The sequence below is a fragment of the Ahaetulla prasina genome, chromosome 15, assembly GCF_028640845.1.
Source record: "Ahaetulla prasina isolate Xishuangbanna chromosome 15, ASM2864084v1, whole genome shotgun sequence".
NCBI lineage: Eukaryota > Metazoa > Chordata > Lepidosauria > Squamata > Colubridae > Ahaetulla > Ahaetulla prasina.
Window position 1 is genome coordinate 8,524,874 of NC_080553.1, and position 19,368 is coordinate 8,544,241.

The 19,368-nt window shown below is 44.2% G+C and overlaps 1 protein-coding gene across 8 annotated transcripts in view; it reads left to right on the top strand.

Moving 5' to 3' along the window:
- FBRSL1 (fibrosin like 1) overlaps window positions 1-19,368 on the top strand; it is a 652,986-nt gene that overhangs the window by 557,648 nt on the left and 75,970 nt on the right. For all 8 annotated transcript variants that reach the window (XM_058158844.1, XM_058158850.1, XM_058158847.1 and 5 more), the window contains one exon: window positions 15,855-15,900. In XM_058158844.1, coding sequence (XP_058014827.1) covers window positions 15,855-15,900 — 46 coding nt within the window. The remainder of the gene's footprint in view (window positions 1-15,854; window positions 15,901-19,368) is intronic.

Genomic DNA, 19,368 nt, shown 5'->3' on the forward strand with positions numbered 1-19,368 from the left:
CACCGTGTTTTTGACACCGCACGCATGTGGGGATGGCATGCGAAGCAAATTGCCATATTGTTTGACGTCCCACACATGAATGGACGGTTCATGTAAGCAAATTGCCGTGTTTTGTGACGCCACACGAATGTGCAGATGGCGCATGCGTAAGCTAAGATAGCATGTGTGCACGTGCACTCACATTTCCAGTGCTGGGTGAACCGGTTGCTACAGTATGCAAATCCCACCTCTGGCTACAGGAAGAGGCTAGTGACACCTTACAGACTTAATAACAGACGTTATCGGATGAACTTTCATGGAATGATAGCCCGCTTCATACGTAAAGTGTTTACAGTGATTAGCAAATTAAAATCTCCAGCGACTGGTTTGATTCAGTCTCTTCTTAGTAGCTGGGGATCCTCCCCTCCAATAGGTTGAGAGCCAGTTTGATCTAGTGGTGAAAGCCTCAGGCTAGAAACCAGAAACCAGGAGACTGGGAGTTCTAGTTGCACCTGAGACATGAAAGCTGGCTTGGTGATTTGGCGCCAATCACCAGGAGACTGGGAGTTCTAGTCCCACCTGAGTTGAGATTAGTTTGCATGATGCATCAAGTCTGAGCAATTCTGTAAAATGTTGCTGTGGGGGGTCCCAGCCAGGCGCGCTATTTCAGACGCGTTTGGGAGAGTCGTATCCACAGGGAAAAGCGGAATATCAGCCAGGCCATCTTAGTTTCAGAACGTGGTCCTGTTCCTTGATTAGAAATAGTTGGAAGATTAACTATGGTTTTCAGAGATTTAATCTAAAAGTTTATCAGAGCTTTTGACATGGATTTTTCACTGGGTCATTTAGATAACCATGTGAGAATGAGGCACTCGGGGATAGCAGGGTAATTTTGGAAAATTAATTAGATAAGGTCTTCCATGGTGGGTGCTGGCAGAGGGAGGGCTTGTGTGGCAATCTTCAAGCAAACTGTAATATGCTTGTAACTTACTATGACGTGTCAGTCCCTGCTGACTTGTTCCAGGAATCCTGCTTCAAAGAAATCTTGGTCTTAACATCACACACAAAACCCACCCTGTTAACATTTCAATGTTCTCAGCCACAACCACAGCCTTTCAGGAACAAGAGAAGGAATTTAGGGATCTGGAGAAGTTTTTTTTATATAGTTGGGAATTAATGGCCTTTGTACAATTTGTGGTTTGGGTAGCAGAATCCCCAATGCAATGAGAAGCATCTTAGACCAGGGGTCACCAACCTTTCGGACCTCAGGGACCACTAAATTCATCATTTTAAATCCCGCGGACCACTAATAGGATCTGCCTAATGACCGGCTGGATGGGCGTGGCTAGGTGGTCATGTGACTGGGTGGTCGTGGCCAACTCGATGTCACTCATGCTGCGGGGCGCCTCGCCGGCCTCTACTCGCCCCTCCCCTCCCAGCCACTCCTTGCCTGCCTGCCTGGCTGGGCTCCTTAGGGCATCAACAGGAAGCAGTTGTTGGAGCTGAGCAGCCACCATGAGAAAGAGTTCAAATTGGATCTGACCGAGAAGGAGGCTCAGCAGAAGCACCTCACTGAGGACTAGGAGCATAGGCTTTCCAAGCAGAGGGAAGACCTGTGGGAGTGCAAGGCCAGGTACCGGCACCTGGAGGCTCAGCAGGCTGAGATGGTCAGCCAGTTCCAGGTCATGATGCAGTCCCACTGGAACAAGGTCCTCCGGCTCTTCGCTACTAGTGGCACTTCCCTCCAGCCTCTGCCCAAAGCCCCACACCAGGAGGCTGAAGTAGAACCCAATTTGGAATTTCTGCCCCCCTCTGACCTGCACAAAAATATCCTGAAGGGGGAGATTCTCTGCAGCAACACAAACCTGCATTGCATGTATCCGGCCCAGGGGCCCTAGTTTGAGGACCCCTGATTTAGTGCAATATAGAAAATGCAAATGATTTTTTTTCAGACCACCGAAATTTTCTCACAGACCACCAGTGGTCCATGGATCACCAGTTGGTGACCGCTCTTAGAGGAATATCAATGGAAGAGAATATTTGTAGCTCAGGGCTGAACCGTGTGGGTCCTCGGTGCTCTCTGAACTTGGTTGTTTTCTTGCAGACATTTCATGTCCCAACTAGGTGACATCATCAGTATTACAACTGGTAGCAAGGATCTCATACTTACAAAAACAGAAAGAAAAATCTAAATGGCTGCTAGATTTATATCATATCTTTCCTCTTGGAGCTGAAGATGGATTTCATGGAATTGATCTCCATCCACCATCAGCCAACCAAACTGATGTAGACTCACCCAGTTGGTTGGTTGATCCATAATCTTCCTGGATCTAGCTAGATCAACACTTTGACCACTATTCTGTCCACATAGTAAAAGGTAAAGGTTCCCCTCGCACATATGTGCTACTCGTTCCCGACTCTAGGGGGCAATGCTTATCTCCATTTCAAAGCCGAAGAGCCAGAGCTGTCCGAAGACATCTCCGCGGTCATGTGGCCTGCATGACTAAATACCAAAGGCACACGGAACGCTGCTACCTTCACACCAAAGGTGGTCCCTATTTTTCTACTTGTATTTTTTACATGCTTTCGAACTGCTAGGTTGGCAGAAGCTGGGACAAATCACGGGAGCTCACCCCATTACGCGGCACTAGGGATTCGAACCGCTGAACTGCCAACCTTTCGATTGACAAGCTCAGCGTCTTACCCACTAAGCCACCGCGTCCCTAGAGTAACTTTCAGAGTAACTTTCTCCAACTCTGAAGCTCTTCAAATCTGTTAGAGCAGGGGGTCTCCAACCTTGGCAACTTTAAGACTTGTGGACTTCAACTCCCAGAATTCCTCAGCCATCTGGCTGAGGAATTCTGGGAGTTGAAGTCCACAAGTCTTAAAAGTTCCCAAGGTTGGAGACCCCCTGCCTTTGAGGATGATTCCAGTTCTCTTGGCCGGCATAGTTAGTTAAGAACTGTGAATTGAGGAGATCATCAAGAGGGTAAGGTTGAACACAAGTGTTTTTCACAAAAACGCTCTGTATGTTCACAAGAACATAAAGAACAATTAATCAGTGGAGCAACTTGCCTCCAGAAGTTGTGGTGCTCCAACACTGGAAGCTTTTTAAAGAAGACATTGGACAACCATTTGTCTGAAATGTTGTAGGGTTTCCTGCCCAAGCAGGCGGTTGGATCCAGAGGTGATGTTGAGCCGGTTCGCCTGAACCAGTAACAGAAATTGTGGGTCCCGTCCCACCCCAGCTTAGAATCATGCTATTTAGGCATGTTTTTGAGACCAGGCGCATATGCGGAAGGCACATGAAGCAGCAAAGCAGAAGCGCGGAAGGCCAGGCCCATGCGTGGATGCGCTCGCGCTCACATTTGCAAACCGGTAGGGAAAGTAAGGGAATGCCACCCCTGATCGGACCAGAAGACCTCCAAGGTTTCTTCTAACACTGTTATTTTGTTGTAGCGAGGACATAACCTGTATCTCCTCACAAAGGACCACGTGCGAAAGCATCCTTAAAAGACGAAAGGACTATTTCAGAGACAATCGTGGTTTAATAGGCTCAAGATACAGAAGGATCTTGACAGACTTGAACATTGGGCACTAAGTAACAAAATGAAATTCAACAGTGAAAAAAGTAAGGTTCTGCATTTAGGTAAAAAAAACCAAAATGTACAGGTACCGTATATGTGGTACCTTGCTCAATAGTAGTAACTGTGAGAGGGATCTTGGAGTCCTAGTGGACAACCATTGAGATATGAGCCAGCCGTGTGCAGCAGCTGCCAAAAAAGCCAACACAGTTCTGGGCTGCATAAACAGAGGGATAGAATCAAGATCACGTGAAGTGTTAATATGACTTTATAATGCCTTGGTAAGGCCACACTTGGAATATTGCATTCAGTTTTGGTCACTACGATATAAAAAAGATGTTGAGACTCTAGAAAAGAATGCAGAGAAGAGCAACAAAGATGATTAGGGGACTGGAGACTAAAACCAATGGTGGGATTCAGCCAGTTCTCACCACTTCGGGAGAACCGGTTGTTAACTTTCTGGGCAGTTTGGCAAACTGGTTGTTGGAAGAAATCATTAGGGCAGAGAACCGGTTTTTAAATGACTTGAATCCCACTGCTGACTAAAACATATGAAGAACGGTTGCAGGAACTGGATATGTCTAGTTTAATGAAAAGAAGGACCAGGGGAGACATGATGGCAGTGTTCCAATATCTCAGGGGCTGCCACAGAGAAGAGGGAGTCAAACTATTCTCCAAAGCCCCTGAGGGTAGAACAAGAAGCAATGGGTGGAAACTAATCAAGGAGAGAAGCAACTTAGAACTAAGGAGAAATTTCCTGACAGTTAGAACAATTAATAAGTGGAATGACTTGCCTGCAGAAGTTGTGAATGCTCCAACACTGGAAATTTTTAAGAAAATGTTTGATAGCCATTTGTCTGAAATGGTGTAGGGTTTCCTGCCTGGGCAGTGGGTTGGACTAGAAGACCTCCAAGGTCCCTTCCAACTCTGTTATTATGTTATGTTAATCAAGTTGTCCTCTTTTTTTTCTTTTCTTTTTCTTTTTTTTTCTTTTTGTAAGCTTCTCGGCATTAGTATGCGTCGTTTGTTGGGAAAGAAGGGAAGGAAGAAGTGGATTTGCTATAGTGGAATTGTTTGGTTCATCTCAAGACTCTTCAGTATGCTAAATATTTATCATCCAAGGGGCCAAAGTGTCAGAGGACTGAGTTGGAAGAGAAGGCTAGAATCATGAGGTCCAGATTGTTAATTATCATTTGTTAAGCTGTCAACAGCCTTCTTGCCTTGTCCTTTAACTCCTCTCTTCTTTCTGGCTCTCTTCCTTCTTTCTCCTTATCGTTGCTAAGCTTTCTTTGACTTGGCCATTTCCCACCCCCCTTGCCTTTCATTTGTAAACCATCCCCAACCCCCAGAGAGATTTCTTCCCCGGCTAGCAGAGATAAAAGTCCCCTCTTCCACCGCCTTTTTGTGATTAATCAGTCCTCGGGCAGCCTCGATAGGGTGTTAATTTGTAAACTCGGTGGACAGGCAGCCTGTGATAAGTCACAACAGCTGCTCGCATGTCCACCCTGGGAGATGGCCTAGATAAGCCTCGGAGACTGCCAAAATTACATGGGAGTAATGGAGTAGGAAGGAACAGACAGCGAGGAAAGTGGAGATAGATAGATAGATAGATAGATAGATAGATAGATAGATAGATAGATAGATAGATAGAAAAAGATAGATAGATAGATAGATAGATAGATAGATAGATAGATAGATAGATAGATAGAACGAAAAAAGATAGATACATAGATAGGATAGTAGAGTGGTAGAATGATAGTAGAGAGAAGTAGACAGTAGACATAGATGATTGATATAGAGATAGATAATAGATAGATATAAGATGATTGATAGAGATGGTGATAGTGACGTACCGAGATAGCAAGATAGGGAGAGAGATGAATGAGAGAGAGATGATACATAGAAATAGATGGATAGAAGATACAGATAGATATTGAGATAGAGATATTGAGATGGATGGATGGATGGATGGATGGATGGATGGATGGATAGATAGATAGATAGATAGATAGATAGATAGATAGAATAGAATAGAATAGAATAGAATAGAATAGAATAGAATAGAATAGAATAGAATAGAATTTTTGATTGGCCAAGTGTGATTGGACACACAAGGAATTTGTCTTGGTGCAGATGCTCTCAGTGTACATAAAAGAAAAGATACGTTCATCAAGGTACAACATTTACAACACAAATGATGGTCAATATATCAATATAAATCATAAGGATTGCCAGCAACAAAGTTACAGTTGTACAGTCATAAGTGGAAAGAGATGGGTGATGGGAACGATGAGAAGATTAATATAAATAGATAGATGATAGTAGAGTGATAGAAATAGACGATAGGTATAGATAGATAACTGAAATAGAGATAGATAAGAGATTGATAGAGATAATGATAGTGTCATAGCACAATAGGGAGAGAGATGAATGAGAGAGAGATGATAGAAATTGATAGGTAGAAGATACAGATAAATATTGAGATAGAGATATTGAGATGGGTGGATGGATAGATAGATCGATAGATAGATCGATAGATAATACATACACACACATATGTGTGTATGTGTGTGTATATGTATGTATGTATGTATTTTCAAGTAAAGACTGAAGAAGTTACTTGGATAAAGCAGTGAAATCTTTCAAACCAAAAAAGAATAGTAGTCCAGTTGCCATGACTCAACTTCCAGACATTCCATCCTGAAACAAATTCCTTGTGTGTCCAATCACACTTGGCCGATAAAGAATTCTATTCTATCATGTTCTTCCTGGCTGAGCTGGGACTTGAACTCCCGGTCTCCCACTTTCTAGCCTGGTCCCTTAACTACTAGACCAAAGGCATGGCGACGTGAAGACTTGTGGCCTTTCAACTCCCAGAATTCCTCAGCCAACTATGCTTACAGTACATGACAGCCGGGGAATTCTGGGGAGTCGGAAGCCCACCGGTCTTGAAAGTTGCCAAGTTTGGAGACACCTGCCCTAGACCAAACTGATACAGTCACCTTGCATTCCAGAGCAGAACTCTTGCTGTGTTTTGTTGGTTTAGTGGGGAGGATTTGGGAATTGAAGCAGCTGAGAAATTAGGTGGCCTTGTCCCATGAGAGAGGGTAGAGAAAAATATGAAATAAAAGTGACAGTTGCCCTGCAAGGACCCTGGTCCATCCATTTCAGGAGAAATGATTCACTTGGCAGTTTCCCCTTGGCTCCCTTCCATTCTTCCTCCCCTCCCGCCACTTCTTCCTCCTCCCCGCCCCTTCTTCATCCTTTGCCAAGTCTTGTCTGGCAGGCCGCTAGGATGATAAAATGTAGGTTCCTGGCAAACATCATAAGGAGAACTTTGTTCCCACAGGCTAAATCCCAGTTGCCTTCCCCAGTGGTTGAGCTCTCTTCCTTGGCTCGACCGAAACGGAGACGCGAGATGTGAACGGATGACTACGTCCGTTGGGTGAGAGAGAGAAAAGTTAATGGAAAGATGAGAGTCTTTTCTTATATTGTTGTGTGCCAAAGCATTTTGCTATTGTCTTTTTGTCAGTTTGAGACCCAAGAGCCTCGCGATGGGGTGAGCTCCCGTCCTCACCTTAGCTCTTGCCAACCTAGTATTTTGAAAGTATGCAAAAGCAAGTAGATAAATAGGTACCACTTTGGTGGGAAAGCAACAGCATTCTGTGCACTTTGGTATATAATCATGCCGGCCACATGATCCCAGAAGCATCTTCAGAGAACGCTGGCTCCTTCAGCTAGGAAACGGAGATGAGCACAGTTCCCTAGAGTCAGACATGACTCGACAGGGGAAAACTACCTGTTACGACCCAGCTCCCCAAACACGACAAACCCTCTGAAGTGAAATCAATAATTCCTTTATTAGGAGTGCCAGCCCAGCCCTGGCAAAGAGTTTCTCTCTCACCACAGGCTAACAAGTCTATCCGGCAGGGAGATGAATAGTTGTCTGCCACACCTATTCATCTCTGCCCCCTGCCTTTTATCCCTAGAGCTAGGGTAGGGCTTCGCTAGCAGTGAAGGCTCTTCCATCCCAAGGACCGGCCCATAGATTTCCACTGCTCTCCTCTCCTCTGCCTTCTGCGCATCCACATGTCAGGTACTGGACTCAGCTGTTCCTCTTCCTCAGCAGCCATCTCCAGACCTGAGGGCTGTTGACTCTCCATCTGACGCTGACGGACGGCCCAAACTCCGTCTCTGTCTCTCTCTCTCTCTGCCAGCTCCATTCCCTCCTCCCCCTCGGAGCTCTCAGGTTGCCTTGATGCTGGCCCTGACTCCCACGCCTCCTCCTCTGATTCGGCTGCTGGAAGGGCCAGCAGGCGACAGGCCATAACACTACCTTTTTAATCTGTTTTATTATCTTCCCTACTTAAACCTGGCCTCATACTTTCCTGCTCACCTCCCATGCAAGACCTAAGCAGGTCCAATTCTGCTTGGCTTCTCCACTCTACCAGCACTGGCTGGGTGCCACTGGGTGAGCTCCTAGAAGGGATTTCTAGCACATGAGAAACAGTTAGAGAAAGAGGTCTTTAAACAGCCCCTTTTAATGCTGTTGTTTCTTTGACCCGGATGTCGCAAACCATCTTGGAACATCGGTCGGGATTTCGTCAGGTTATTAACATTAGCTGGTTGCCTTTTTGTGTCTTTTTGATTACTTGAGTTCTTAGCGCTTTAGCCTTCGCTTTTATGTTAGAAGATTGGTGCAGTGTTTATATTAATTGCAGTCCTGTTTAACCTACTTTTATGGCTTTGTAATCCTTGTATCTTGTTTTTAGGTTATATTGTGTTTATTGGGTGGATTACAAATGTTGTTACATATTAGATTTGTGCTGGTTTGACTATTATCTATCATTTATCTATTATCTATCATCTACCAATTTTTATTCTGTTCTATTCTATATCTATCTACCTATCTACCTATCTATATATCTACCCACCCACACACCCACCATTCCATCCATCAATCCATCTATTGCTATCCATCTAGGTTGTCCAGCCATTATCTATCTATCTACCCATCCACCCACTTACCCACCATTCCATCCATCCATCCATCCATCTATTGCTATCCATCTAGGTTATCCAGCCATTATCTACCTATCTACCTACCTATTTATCTATCTACCCATCCACCCACCCACCCACTTAACCACCATTCCATCCATCCATCCACTCCCCACCCACCATTCCATCAATCCATCCATTGCTGTCCAGCTAAGTTATCCAGCATCTGTCTGTCTATCTATCTATCTATCTATCTATCTATCTATCTATCTATCTATCTATCTATCTATCTATCTATCTATCTATCTATCTATCTATCTATCTATCTATCTATCTATCTATCTATCTATCTATCTATCTATCTATCATGTCTCTCTCATATCTATCTATCTATCTATCTATCTATCTATCTATCTATCTATCTATCATGTCTCTCTCCTATCTATCTATCTATCATCATGTCTCTCTCATATCTATCTATCTATCTATCATGTCTCTCTCCTATCTATCTATCTATCTATCTATCTCTCCTATCTATCTATCTCTCCTATCTATCTATCTCTCATATCTATCTATCTATCTATCTATCTATCTATCTATCTATCTATCTATCATGTCTCTCTCATATCTATCTATCTATCTCTATCTAACTAACTATCTATCTATCTATCATGTCTCTTTCATATCTATCTATCTATCTATCTATCTATCTATCTATCTATCTATCTATCTACCTATTTCTTCATCCATCCATCCATCCATTCATTTACTGTATCTACTCATCCCTCCTGTCTGTCAGTCATTCCTTCCACCCATCCGTTTTTCCTTAAAATGCTCCTAGGTTGAATGAAACACCTAGACTCTTTTTTCTTTTTCTTTTTCTTTTTTCTTTAATGGATAATTGGTTGTCAGTTCTGGTTGCTGAGAAAACCTTGAGCAATTAATTTGAGCCATGCTGGATTTCAGCTGGGAAAGGTAGACTGATGAAAGTAACCAGCATGCAACTAGGATGTTCTACTACAGGTGTACCATGGGCAGGGAAGTACATGTTTTAATAGCCCCACTTCGTAGTCCTAGTAACCTGTGGGGCTTCTGTTCTTGCGGTATGTGCCCTGAAGATTTGACAGGTATTAAAGATAAAGAATAAGGACTGAGCTGGGAAAGTTCAGGTACAGGTAGCCCTCGACTTAAAACAGTTCATTTAGTGACCCTTTGAAGTTGAAAAAAGCAACTTATGACCGCTTTTCACACTTACGGCCGTTGCAGCATCCCCATGGCCACGTGATCAAAATTCAGCCACTTGCCCACTGACTCATACTTACGACGGTTGCAGCGTCCCGGGGTCACGTGATCCCCTTTTGCGACCTCCTGACAAGCAAAGTCAGCGGGGGAAGCCCGATTCGCTTAACAACAATTTGACTAATTTAACAACTGCACGGATTCTCTTAACAACTCTGGCACAAAAGGTCGTAGAACGGGGCAAATTTTACTTCACAGGTATTTCACTTGGCAACAAAAACTTTGGGCTCAGTGGTGGTCGTAAATCGAGGACTACCTGCACTTTCCCTTCCCCAAAGTACTTAAAGAAAGAAGACAGAGCCAGAATTTTACTACAGGCAGTCCTCGACTTATGACCACAATTGAACCCAACATTTCCATTGGCTAACCAAGGGGATTGTTAAGTGGGCCCCCATTCTACCACCTCTCTGTCATGGTTGTTAAGCAAATCACTGCAGTTGTTAAGCAGATCAGGTGGTCCTTAGGTGGATCAAGGTCCCCCCATAAACCTTGCTTGTCAGAAGCTCCCTAAGAAAGTTGCAAACAACAAAACCAGGACTCTGGGATGCTAAAACCATCATAGATATATCCTGGTTGCCAAGCACCCAAAGTTTGATCACATGACCTTGGGGATTCTGCAGTGGTCATAAGATTGAGTATTGGTCATAAGTACTGTTTGAACAGTCATTAAATGAATGGTTAAAAGTCATTAGAGATTCTCCAGGTCTTGGTTGTCCCAAAGGTGCTTTTTTATTTATTTATTTATCAAATTTTTATACCACCCTTCTCCTTTTTCAGGAGACAACTGGACTTTCTTACTTTTTTCTTTTGAAAGCATTTCACTTCTCATCCAAGAAGCTTCTTCAGCTCTGACCGGATGGTGAGGAATGGAAGGATTTAGAATAGAATAGAATAGAAATTTTTATTGGCCAAGTGTGATTGGACACACAAGGAATTTGTCTTGGTGCATATGCTCTCGGTGTACATAAAAGAAAAGATACCTTCATCAAGGTACAACATTTACAACACAAATGATGGTCAATATATCACTATAAATCATAAGGATTGCCAGCAACAAAGTTACAGTCATACAGTCATAAGTGGAAAGAAATATATTCCTTGCAGACAGATGGTCATTTGCATCCTTTTAGAGGGCCGTTGAAACACTTGGAGGTTTATCTGTGTCCTCAGGGTCACCTGAGTGGTGCAAATGGTTCCTGTACTCTGCAGTTTTTCCCCTGGAAATCCATTCCTATTCCCACATCATTCAAAGGGTGTTTGTCCCAAATTGTATAGCTAAAAGTCTGTAGAGATTTTCAGTCATTCTGGATGACCAGATCATGGACAACCATGACCTGAATAACTGAGAATATAAATCCTTCCATTCCCCACCATCCTGTCATGATAGGAATAGGCAGGGAAGGGAGTGTTAGGGAAGGGAAGAAATGAAAGAGAGGAAGGGAAAGAAGGTAAGAAAGGAAGGAAGAAAAAGGAGGAAAGGAAAGGGGCGAGGAAGAAAAAGAAGGAAGGGAAAGAAAGAAAAAAAGAAAGAAAGAGGAAGAAGAGAAGAGAAAAAATGAAAGAGAGGGAAGTAATAGGCAGGGAAGGAAGAAGTGAAAGGGAGGGAGGAAAAGAAGATAGGAAAGGAAGGAAGAAAAAGGAGGAAAGGAAAGGGGCGAGGAAGAAAAAGAAGAAAGGGAAAGAAAGAAGAGAAAGAAGAGAAGAGAAAAAATGAAAGAGAGGGAAGGAATAGGCAGGGAAGGAAGAAGGTGAAAGGGAGGGAGGAAAAGAAGATAGGAAAGGAAGGAAGAAAAAGGAGGAAAGGAAAGGGGTGAGGAAGAAAAAGAAGGAAGAGAAAGAAAAAGAAAGAAAGAAAGAAAGAAAGAAAGAAAGAAAGAAAGAACCCACTTCTTCATTTGGTCACAGTTGTCTGAAAACCCTTGTCCCGCCATGACTGGAGGGAGTGTGGAGCTGGCCTGCTGTGATGGGGGGCAAAAACCCACAGGCAGACCGAGAGCCTTGATTTGGACCAGCGGTTTGGCCCGCGATCTGGGTTTCTTCATAATGGGAACGTGCGCTGCTCTCTCAAACGCCTATTTATCGTGGCAGAACGATTATCTGACAGGTGTCCTTCCGCATTACCGGCATTCAAGCTTTCTCTGCAGGGCTGATAATGATCATTTTCGGGGTCAGCTTTATTTGCGTTGGTTTCACCGCTCGGCTAATATTCCCGCGGACGAAAATCCCCCTTCAACTCCACGGTTTGAGCCTGTTGCTGGCGAACAAAGCCTCTCTCGCTCGTGGGCTTTCACTTCGCTCATCCCCTAAATCCTTTTCCTCGAAAGATCAAAGGCTCGAGATTGTGGGATGCTGTTTTAATTCGGGGCGTGATGAACTGAGCAATCGCGCAATTCCAGGAGACGGAACCCTTTAATAGAGGAGATGCCAGCCGGCTAATAATGCTGGGCTGATTTTACTGGGTTTGCACAGCCAGAGAGAAAAGGGGTTGGGAGCAAAAGGATGGTGGGGTGAGCTAGCAAGGGACGAAATGGCACCCCCAATTTCTCCGTTCCGTGCCACGAACTCCTGCAAATAAGGAGGGTCCGAGGAAATGAGAGGGAAGCAGCCAGAAAAATTAGGTGGGAATTCTCCCTAGATCTATTTGTCTAAGCCTGAGGTTGGATGTCCATCCAAGTCAGGTTTTCCTCCTTGATTCATCAAGAATAATTCTGGGCTTTGCTTGAGAGAGGGGGAGGGAGGGAAGGGGAGAGACAGAGGGAGGACAGGAAAGGAAGGAAGGAAGGAAGGAAGGAAGGAAGGAAGGAAGGAAGGAGGAGGAGGAGGAGGAGGAGGGAGGAGGAGGAGGAGGGAGGGAGGACAGAGAATGGTAGGGAAGGAAGGAAGGGACAGAGAAAGACAGAAGGAGGAAGGGAGGGAGGGAGGAGGACAGGGTAGGAGGGAGGGAGAACAGAGGGTAGTAGGGAAGAAAGGAAGGGACAGAGAAGGACAGGAGGAGGGAGGGATGGAGGACAGAGGGTGGTAGGGAAGGAAGGAAGGAACAGAGAAGGACAGAAGAAGGAGGGAAGAAAGGAGGGAGGACAGAGGGTGGGAAGGAAGGAAGGAAGGAAAGAACAGAGAAGGACAGAAGAAGGAGGGAGGACAGAGGGTGGTAGGGAAGGAAAGAAGGAGAAAGGAATGGAGGACAGAAGGAAGGAGGGAGGAAGGAAGGAAATCTGAAATTTACTGCTTTACAGCATAGGGAGAAACCATCCTGCCAAGGACAGTGTTTTATACCTTAGCTGGCCCAGCAGGGTCTGCATTAAACAAAATCTTGGCAGAGAAAGAATGCCTACCCTCCGTTTCCCTCCTTCAGCAGCAAAAGGTGATTTAAGCATTAGAACCTCAAACGAGGAGCCAGAGAGAGAGAGAGAGGGAGGGAGGGAGGGAGAGGGAGAGAGAGAGAGATGTCCCCATATCTCAAAAGCATTTGGGGGGGGGTGTTATTTTGCCCAGCGAAGCAGAGATATAAGATGGAAAACAAAGCTGCAAATTTCAGTCAAACAGCCATTTCCTCCCCCCACTTTCACGCTACTTGTCTCTGCACCCTCAGCTTAAAATGTAGCTTAAAACCTCTTGCCCCGAAGAATATCTCTGACCCACGGTTCGTTCTCTCCCTCCCTCCCTCCTCCTCCCTCCCTCCCCCTCCCCCTCCTCCCTCTCTCTCTCTCTCTCTCTCTCTCTCTCTCTCTCTCTCTCTCTCTCGTAAAAAAAGAAAATCCGGTTCCGGAGGCCAAAAGGAAACCAGAATAGAAAAACCTCCCCCCCTTGATTCTTGCAAATCTCCTGGGTCACAGCCCAGAACTGTTAGCCTGTCTGGTTAACGTTTCTCCGCCGTGTTTATCCCATTTCCTAAACCTCTGGCTATGAAATATGCGCCGCTCTAGAATCATTTCACAAAGCACATCATAACACACACGAGCCAGGGCGGAATAAAATCAGGGATGTCAGGAAGGGAAACCAGCCCAGCCGAGCCATAAGTACGTTTATTTTATTTATTGTGAAGCTCAGTTCTATCTTTGTAGATACTTACAGCAGCGGCCAAAATTGCAGGAACCTTTTGGGAAAAGTGTATTTTCTAAAACTAGCTAATAACACCACTTTTCTTTTGGAGTAGTACCATAAAATTATATATCAATGGAAAGATAATTTAATCAAGAATGGAATGCAATCACTTTTATGAAGGATTTGCTATTAGAATAGCCATTACAGTATAAAGAAGAAAAATGGAAAACGTAGAAAAAAATGAGATGTACAAAAATTACCACTATAGAAAAAATGAGATATATCAAAATGAGATGTCAGTTAATACTTCGTTGGGTAACCTTTTAGTATGAATTATGGCCTTACGACGTCTTCCCATAGAGTGAACCAAGTCTTTTAGTTCTGCAGCTGTTATCATGTGAAACCAAGATTGAAGGATTGCTTCTGTTAACTGGGTTTTATTGCTGGGTCGTTTCTGACTAACAAGCTTCTCTAGTTGGCGCCATAGATTTTCCATTGGGTGAAGGTCTGGGCTATTCCCAGGCCATTCCAGCAGTGGAATAGGATGATCCTGAAACGCCACCCCCCCAAAAAAAATGGTGTTATTAGCCATCAAACCTCAAAAATGCACTTTTCCCAAAAGGTTTCCACAATTTTGGCCACTACTGTAAGTTGCAATTCTGACCAGGGCTGAGAAATAAATCTACTTCTCAGAATCAAGCTTTATAAATTAGATTTCGGGAAACTCTTATGCAGATAAATGAGTAGATTCCCCCTCCCCCCACCCCCCACTATACGTTATTGACATCTTGGCCGGAAACTGAATATCCCTGATTAACCAGAAGGCTGTTTACAGGGTTTAGGTTAATTGGATTTCTTAACAACTTCCTGGGGCTGAAACGTAGCATGGATGGGGTTTCAAAAAAAAAAAAAAAAAGAGTAGAATGCTGCCTGGATATATAAACAGGAGGAAACCGTTTTACATAATAATCCGATTAGCAGAGAGCAGGTATAATCGGCTGCAGTTGTGCGGTCCCTTACAAAATGAAATCCGATGGTAGTGGACCTTTGATTGATGGACGTTTCACTTGCAAGTTTCTAAGAAGACCGATAAAATTTTAGGGAGGATCTGTACAGGGAGTCCTCGACGTACGACAGTTTGTGTAGTGACGGTTCAAAGTTACCATCGCGCTGAAAAAAAAGGTGACTTACGGCCATTTTTCACACTTATAACCATTGCAGCAGCATCATCTTTTAACGGCCCCATAATCCCTTGCGGGGTGGAGTCTGGGCAACTGAATGGAGCTAGAAGAGTTCTTACTGGCCAGATGCCTTTCCTGTCGCCAATGCGGAGTGTTATTTCAGCAGATATGTCCTCATTGTGCCCAGAGAGGGAAATATCTGCCTCTACCTAGGATCGAACTCACAGCCTCCTGATTATGAGGCGAGAGCTCCACCTCTAGGCTGCCGCACCAATCCTACAACCATTGCAGCATCCCTGGGGTCAAATTCAGATGCTTGGCAACTGAGTCAGATTTATGACGGTTGCGGGGGGTCGCGTGATCCCGTTTTACGACCTTCTGACAAGCAACGGGGAAGGCAGATTCACTTAAGAACCACGTTGCTAACTGCAACAGCGGCAGGGATCCACTTAATGGCTGTGGCAAGAAAGGTGGTTAAAATGGGGCAAAATTCACTTGACGACCGCCTTGCTTAACAACGGAAGTGTTGGGCTCAGTTGTGGTCGTAAGTCAAGAACTTACCTGCATTCTCTTAAGCCTTGGTTTTGAATGCGATTCCGTCGTCTCCTGACACTCTCTCTTGTTTTTTTCATGTTTTCTGTATAATGTTATAATATTGTCCCGTCCTCCAGATGTGACGCACAACTAAAGCCCTCCAGTCTCAAAACTTTTCTTCTGTCGTGGCCTTTGGAGAAATACTGAATCCTCTTCCTCTGGTTCTGTCTTTCAGGCATCGGAAGGTTCCGAGAAGCTGTTCACCCCTCCAGCAACGAAAGGTAGGTCAAAATTGAAAAATGCTCCTTGGGTGTTTGGTTAAAACTTCTTCTTATGCTTCCGGAGACAGTTCTTCCCAGAACTGGAAACCTGGAAGAATATCCTGGCCATCAACCTGCAAGAAATCTCCCTTATCTCATAGTTTCTGTCCACCCAATTGTGTAGGCCAAACCAAGAAATCGACTCCTTCAGAAGATTAAAATCACTTTTATTAATATTGGCTATAATAGCAGTCCCCCCCACCCCTTTATACTCATGTGAATTGGGGGGGGGGTGTCTGCCTCAGTATTTGCTCATGCCTTCTTCATGTTTTCGACTTCAACCATGTATTTCACCTTGCCACTAGAGCAGATCTGGTCTATCTGTCAAAGTTATTTTCAGTTGTTTTGTCTAGATGCTTCAGTTGTTTTGGAGATTCTTATGTATGATAAAGTGAGTGATTTCCTCCCTCCCTTCTTTCCTTCCTTCCTTCCATCCATCCATCTCTTTTTTCCTTCCTCTCCTCTCCTTCCTTTCTTCATCCATCCATCTCTTTTCTCTTCCTCTCCTCTCCATTCTTTTTTTTTTTTTTTTTTTTTTTTTTTTTTATTCAAAAAGTTTTTATTAGTCAAAAAAGGTTTATACAAATACATATCAGGTATGGTAAATTTTCATTTTTCTTATCTAAAATAAGAATTTTACTCAAATTTTTTAACACATACAACAGCCATAAGGCAAGCAGGTGACACGAAGTAGCTAAGTTTGCAAATTTTAAATACGTAATAAAGAAGAGTCAAGAATAATCAGAATATCGTACAAAAGAGAATAAGGAAAACCAACACAATCCCAAATATCTTTATCACTTCCTAGTTTTGGATCTCAGAACTCTGGGTTCAGCCTGACCCAACTCCAGGGCCGCAACAGCGGCAGCCGCTCAGCCCCATGATCTATAACCTCCCTTCTTCAATTCCTGGGTCATCTGATTCCAGGAAGGCTTTGTGTTCCTCCACATAGGCCGTAGCCTCCACAATTGTACTGATTTTTTCGTAATGCCCTCCCGGAAAATCATCAATCCTCTGGCATCAGCCATCTGAAGCCCACTCCTTCTGGTACAATTTGCTTGACAAAAATAATATTTCTTTCTTTTTCACGCACCTGTCTGGGAATCTGCCTCAGAATGGCTATCTCCTGCCCCTGTAAATCAGTGCCCCACTCCTATGTTTTCTAAGAATTTCATCTCTCGCCTCTTCTCACAAATTTGACATGAACCTCTCTGGGAACTGCATGCGTGCATATTGTGAATTAACTCTATAAACTCGATCCACATCCCAATTCATGAAATCAACACCTCTCCCAAGAAATTCTCCCAACAATTTAGTCACAACATCTCTCAAGTCTTCTTGGTCCACTTCTTCCAAATTTTGAAACCTAAGGAAATAAGACATTTTATCCATCTGTAGTCCAAGCACAGCATTGCCTGTCGCCTCTCTTTTCTGCACTGCCCGCATCTCACCCTCCAGACCTTCCACTTTCTGCTTGTTTTCTGCTGAGACTTGTTGAGTATCCTTTAAATCCTTTTGGATAGTCACAATTTCTGCTCTTATTTCCGTTTGGCCTCTTTGCAAATCATCCAATTTCTTGTCCATATTAGATAACTTTTCCAAAATTCTCCATCTCTCCAGCAGTTGGTCTCTGACCTTTGCCATTTGAAAAAAAGTATTCAAAATCCTCAGGCAAGCACAGTATCCTTGTAATTTCCTCCGGATCCACCAGGGGGCACTCACAGGAGCAACGAGTCCAGAGTACAGTTAGTCAACCAGGAAGTCAAGGGAAGTGATGTCATCAAAATTCTCATAGTGAAGGCGGAAGCTGGACGCCACCACTGTTCCCCAGAAGGAGGGGGCCTCAAACCTTCCCTCCTAAATTTCTCCATCACCTCTTCTCCAGAGCTCCACAAAACCGTAATCTTCTTATTTTAAGTTCTCCTCTCTCCAGAATAACTCGTGCTCCTTCCAACCGCAGGGGAGAAAACCCCCGCACTCCGGAGCACTCCACCACGCCACCGATATTCCTTCCTTCTCCTCCTCAATTCTTCTCCGTGCCCTGTTCACCACCAGGCTGCTGCAGTTATAAATCCAATGCCCCGTGTCACGGGCACAGCGCCCAGGCGACGACCAAAATAATGGCGCGGCCTGTGGCCTCGAACCCCGCCAAGCCTAGGACGCGCCAGCATCGGTCCCCACAGTCCTGTATATCGGCTGGGAGACCCCTGGCGAGCCGTCCGTACGGCAGGTGTCCTTTTCGGAACACCTGGCCCCTGAGGGCCTCGGCGGCGGCCGGATTCGGGCGCTGGGGGCAGGGGAAACCTTCCAGACGTCCGTTGCCGCTGGATACCGGAAGTCGTCTCTCCTCTCCTCTCCATTCTTTTTTTTTTTTTTTTTTTTTTTTTTATTCAAAAAGTTTTTATTAGTCAAAAAAGGTTTATACAAATACATATCAGGTATGGTAAATTTTCATTTTTCTTATCTAAAATAAGAATTTTACTCAAATTTTTAACACATACAACAGCCATAAGGCAAGCAGGTGACACGAAGTAGCTAAGTTTGCAAATTTTAAATACGTAATAAAGAAGAGTCAAGAATAAACAGAATATCGTACAAAAGAGAATAAGGAAAACCAACACAATCCCAAATATCTTTATCACTTCCTAGTTTTGGATCTCAGAACTCTGGGTTCAGCCTGACCTAACTCCAGGGCCGCAACAGCGGCAGCCGCTCAGCCCCATGATCTATAACCTCCTTCTTCAATTCCTGGGTCATCTGATTCCAGGAAGGCTTTGTGTTCCTCCACATAGGCCGTAGCCTCCGCAATTGTACTGATTTTTTCGTAATGCCCTCCCGGAAAATCATCAATCCTCTGGCATCAGCCATCTGAAGCCCACTCCTTCTGGTACAATTTGCTTGACAAAAATAATATTTCTTTCTTTTTCACGCACCTGTCTGGGAATCTGCCTCAGAATGGCTATCTCCTGCCCCTGTAAATCAGTGCCCCACTCCTATGTTTTCTAAGAATTTCATCTCGTCTCTCTTCTCACAAATTTGACATGAACCTCTCTGGGAACTGCATGCGTGCGTGCATATTGTAATTAACTCTATAAACTCGATCCACATCCCAATTCATGTAATCAACACCTCTCCCAAGAAATTCTCCCAACAATTTAGTCACAACATCTCTCAAGTCTTCTTGGTCCACTTCTTCCAAATTTTGAAACCTAAGGAAATAAGACATTTTATCCATCACTAGTCCAAGCACAGCATTGCCTGTCGCCTCTCTCTTTTCTGCACTGCCCGCATCTCACCCTCCAAACCTTCCACTTTCTGCTTGTTTTCTGCTGAGACTTGTTGAGTATCCTTTAAATCCTTTTGGATAGTCACAATTTCTGCTCTTATTTCATCCAATTTCTTGTCCATATTAGATAACTTTTCCAAAAT